This window comes from Trypanosoma rangeli (assembly GCF_003719475.1).
Source record: "Trypanosoma rangeli strain AM80 chromosome Unknown Tra_15.4_contig_00089, whole genome shotgun sequence".
NCBI classification, from domain to species: Eukaryota; Euglenozoa; class Kinetoplastea; order Trypanosomatida; family Trypanosomatidae; genus Trypanosoma; species Trypanosoma rangeli.
In genome coordinates, this window is record NW_021705830.1 from 52,953 (window position 1) to 56,469 (window position 3,517).

At 50.8% G+C, this 3,517-nt stretch overlaps 2 protein-coding genes across 2 annotated transcripts in view; both read right to left on the reverse strand.

The window, feature by feature from the left end:
* Positions 1-430: 430 nt before the first annotated feature.
* Positions 431-3,220, reverse strand: TraAM80_03439 (P-ATPase family transporter: proton; the record flags this gene model as incomplete). The annotated part of the gene is made up of 1 exon (XM_029380411.1): positions 431-3,220. The coding sequence occupies one exon, from the start codon at positions 3,218-3,220 to the stop codon at positions 431-433; it is 2,790 nt and encodes a 929-aa protein (XP_029239848.1).
* A 196-nt stretch (positions 3,221-3,416) lies between these two features.
* Positions 3,417-3,517, reverse strand: part of TraAM80_03440 (P-type H+-ATPase) — a gene marked incomplete at both ends in the record, with an annotated part of 339 nt that continues 238 nt past the window's right edge. The window contains one exon of the mRNA XM_029380412.1: positions 3,417-3,517. This exon is cut by the window's right edge and continues 238 nt beyond it. Coding sequence (XP_029239849.1) covers positions 3,417-3,517 — 101 coding nt within the window.

Here is a 3,517-nt window from a genome sequence, read left to right on the forward strand (position 1 = left end):
ACCTTTAAAATGAAGGTAACTGCATTACATATGAACTTAATAAATTCGACCGCACATTTCTGCCTTTGTTTCTTCTCCCTTCATCACAAGCACCACGGCGTCGCTTCAGTCTATTAGCTTTCCTCGGTAAATTTAAGGGCAACATACAACAACGAAAAACAAGTACAAGAGAAAATAGAAATAAAAAATAACTTAGATCAAGGAAATACATCGCTAACTGTAAGTAAGCTTTTGACACCGTGGTGAATCTGCACGTCACAAGCTCATTCAACCAAAGAACATACGTGCTTAAACCACTCGGCAAACTACAGATCATACTATTCTATAGTACCCCCAGCGACACCGCACAGAAACAAGTCCAAAAGGAAGAACATTGGGCAGAGTTACTGCTATTTTTATACAAGGTACACACAAATAAAAAAAAAAACAGTTACACCGCAGGCTCATTTGACACTTTTCTCGGATCCGAACTACATGTTCCGTCCACATACTGCTCAATAACATTTCCACCGTAAGCCTTCGACACGCAGCCGAACATATCCGTCCACTGCATAAACTTGTGCGACGCCACCTTGACAATATCTTGAATAAACCACCACACAATGCAGTAAATCCACACCCACAGCGGCAAGAGCCTCTCGCTGTTGGTATTTCCCCACGCAAGACCCTCCGTCAGCAAACCATCCGGACGCGACTCGTGCCAAAATGAGGCCACCACTGATGACACCATCAGCGAGATAACCGCACCAGTGAGCAGGACAAAGCCAGGCATCATCGAAAAGAACCACTCCCCACCGGTACGTGATGAAAAGAGAGTCAAGAAATCGGAGATGGAAATCTTGAGGTACAGTAGTGTCACAACCTTGCCCTGCTTCAGCTGTGCGAGACCAAGATGCTTAAACCAGGAGTGATGGTAGGACTCATCACTCCAAGCCTCAAGCGCAATCCACAACAACATCAGTGAAGAAGCACAAGCCACGACAGCCAGGACAATCGCAATCGTAAACACAACAGGGAGGTTCCATCTCTGCGGCAACTTGGAGGGTACCACGCGATCATAGCCTATCGTCATCAAGCAACCATCATTCAGAAGCGTGATCAACATAAACATCAGCACGGGAAGATGGAAGAACTGGAAATCAGGATCAACACTGCCATAGTTGCGGGGCGTCAAAGAGAAACAAGCAATAAAAAAGAAGCACACAAGCTGCAATGTGGCAGAGATACGGTACGTCAAGAAGGAGAGCATGCGTTGGAACACCTGCCGGGACACAAGCATCGCCTCAACCACAACACTCAGCCCAGGACCAGTCAGCACCATGTCCGCCGCTGCACGCGCAGCATCTGTCGCACCCTGCACAGCAACACCCACATCCGCACGCTTCAGGGCGGGGGCGTCGTTCACGCCATCACCCGTCATTGCACAGGTAAAGCCGTGCTGACGCAGAACCTCAACGATCATGAACTTGTGCTCTGGGAACACTTGCGCAAAGCCACCAACACCAACTATCATTTCCCCGTATTTTTTACCAAGATCATCCGGCATATTGTGCACGTCCACCTTGGGCAGCTTGTCAGCCGTTAGGATGTTCGGGTCAAGGCGAAGCATACGACACATCTCCTTTGCAATCAACACGTGGTCACCAGTAATCATCTTTACGTCCACACCGTACTGCTTGCTTCGGCGAATCGTATCCTTCGTGTCAGGGCGTGGGGGGTCAAGGAAGGTCAGAATGCCACACAGATGCCATCGACCCTGTGCATCCGTCTTGGCCACTGAAAGGCAGCGGATGCCACGCGCGGCAAGGCTGTCAATGATATCCACCACCTGGTCGTTGATCTCGTCCTGGTTGTACACCAACTGGATGATCACGTGCGGTGCGCCCTTCGTCACGCTGAACTGCTCGTTGGTCCGCTTGTCAATCAAGGTGGCGGCCGTGCGCTTCGTCGTCGGATCGAACGGCACAAACTCGATCTGCGTGTAGTTGTCACACTCGTCCAAGTCTGCGGCTCCCAGCACCATTGTGTCCAGGGCATCACGAGGAGGCTCACGCCACTTCGCAGCAAGTGCTGCCAACACAAGCACAGAGTGCAGGTCGTAGCCCTCCTCAAAAGTGAAGCACTGATCCTGGATCTCCATTTTGTTCAGTGTCAGCGTCCCCGTCTTGTCGGAGCACAGCATGTTCACACCCGACATCATCTCAATTGCCGTCAGCTTCGTCACAATGATCTTGTGCTTCGACAACTTCTTTGAACCCACGGCAAGCGTCGTTGTCACAACAATCTCAAGGGCAATCGGAATAGACACCACAAGCACCACCACGGCAAACTGTAGTGCACGACGGAACGTCGCACCAAACTTCACCATCAGATAGATGAAGCATGTGAGACATAGGACAAACGAAAAGCTCGTCAGCACCACCATCACCCGCGCAAGAATCACATGGATGTTGCCAAGATCGGATTCCACAGACTGTAGCAGCACCGCCGTCTTGCCAAAGAAGGTGCTCTGTCCTGTGTACTGCACCGTTGCGTCCACCTCACCACGCACAACGTTCGAGCCCATCTTTGGCATGTGATCCGTTCCCATCGTCACAGGAAGCGACTCACCCGTAAGGGCCGCCTCGTCCACCTCGATCACACCCTCGTTGATGCTGCAGTCAGCAGGGACCGCGGAGCCGGATGCAAGCTTCACAAGATCGCCAGGCACCAGTAGGCGGGCATCCAGCTGTTGCCACTTCCCGTCACGGAAGACGGTCGCCACGGGCTTCAGCGAGTTCTTCAGCGCAGCCACGGCGTCACCCGCCTTGATTGTCTCGTACCACCCAATCGTGGCGTTGGCTAGCTGGATGACAAGAAGAATGGCACCATCGGGCCAGTTCTCCAGCGCGAATTCAATAATGATGGCGACCCACAGCGCAAAGGGCATGGGACCCCACAAGTTACGCACAAATATCAGCCAGCCAGGTGTCGTCTTCTCAGGGAGCTCGTTGCGGCCAAATTTGACAAGTAACTCTTCGGCTTCAGCACTCGTCAGGCCATTTGATGGCGGTAGAATTGGCACTTCATCAACGTCGTCTTCATTGTGCTCGGTAATGGCCTTGGAGAGAACCGACTGACGCCTCTTCGGCTTCTGTGGTGGGAGCTCTTCGTCGGGATAGCCACCATCGCCGTTCTTAAACACCGTCTCCTCGTTCTTATTACTCATGTTTGCACTCATGTTTGCTCCTTAAATTGATTCGCGCTACAAAAAAAAAAAACAACAACTTACCACTAGTAGTAAAGGTTGGGTTAACGAGAGAGAAGCCAGAACTGTTTTTGGTTGTGACACTGTTGCAAGCCATGTTCGCAGGCAATGCGGCGTGTATCAATGTTTCCTGTACCCGTTACATTAATTCTTTTTGCCTGTGCGTTATTTATAATTGCTTTTGATGTCGTCCATAGCTTCCACCGGTTTGCCTTCTTACAGTTAGCAGAGTTTTGGAGGAAGCACAAATTATTTGTCTTCTTAGACTTT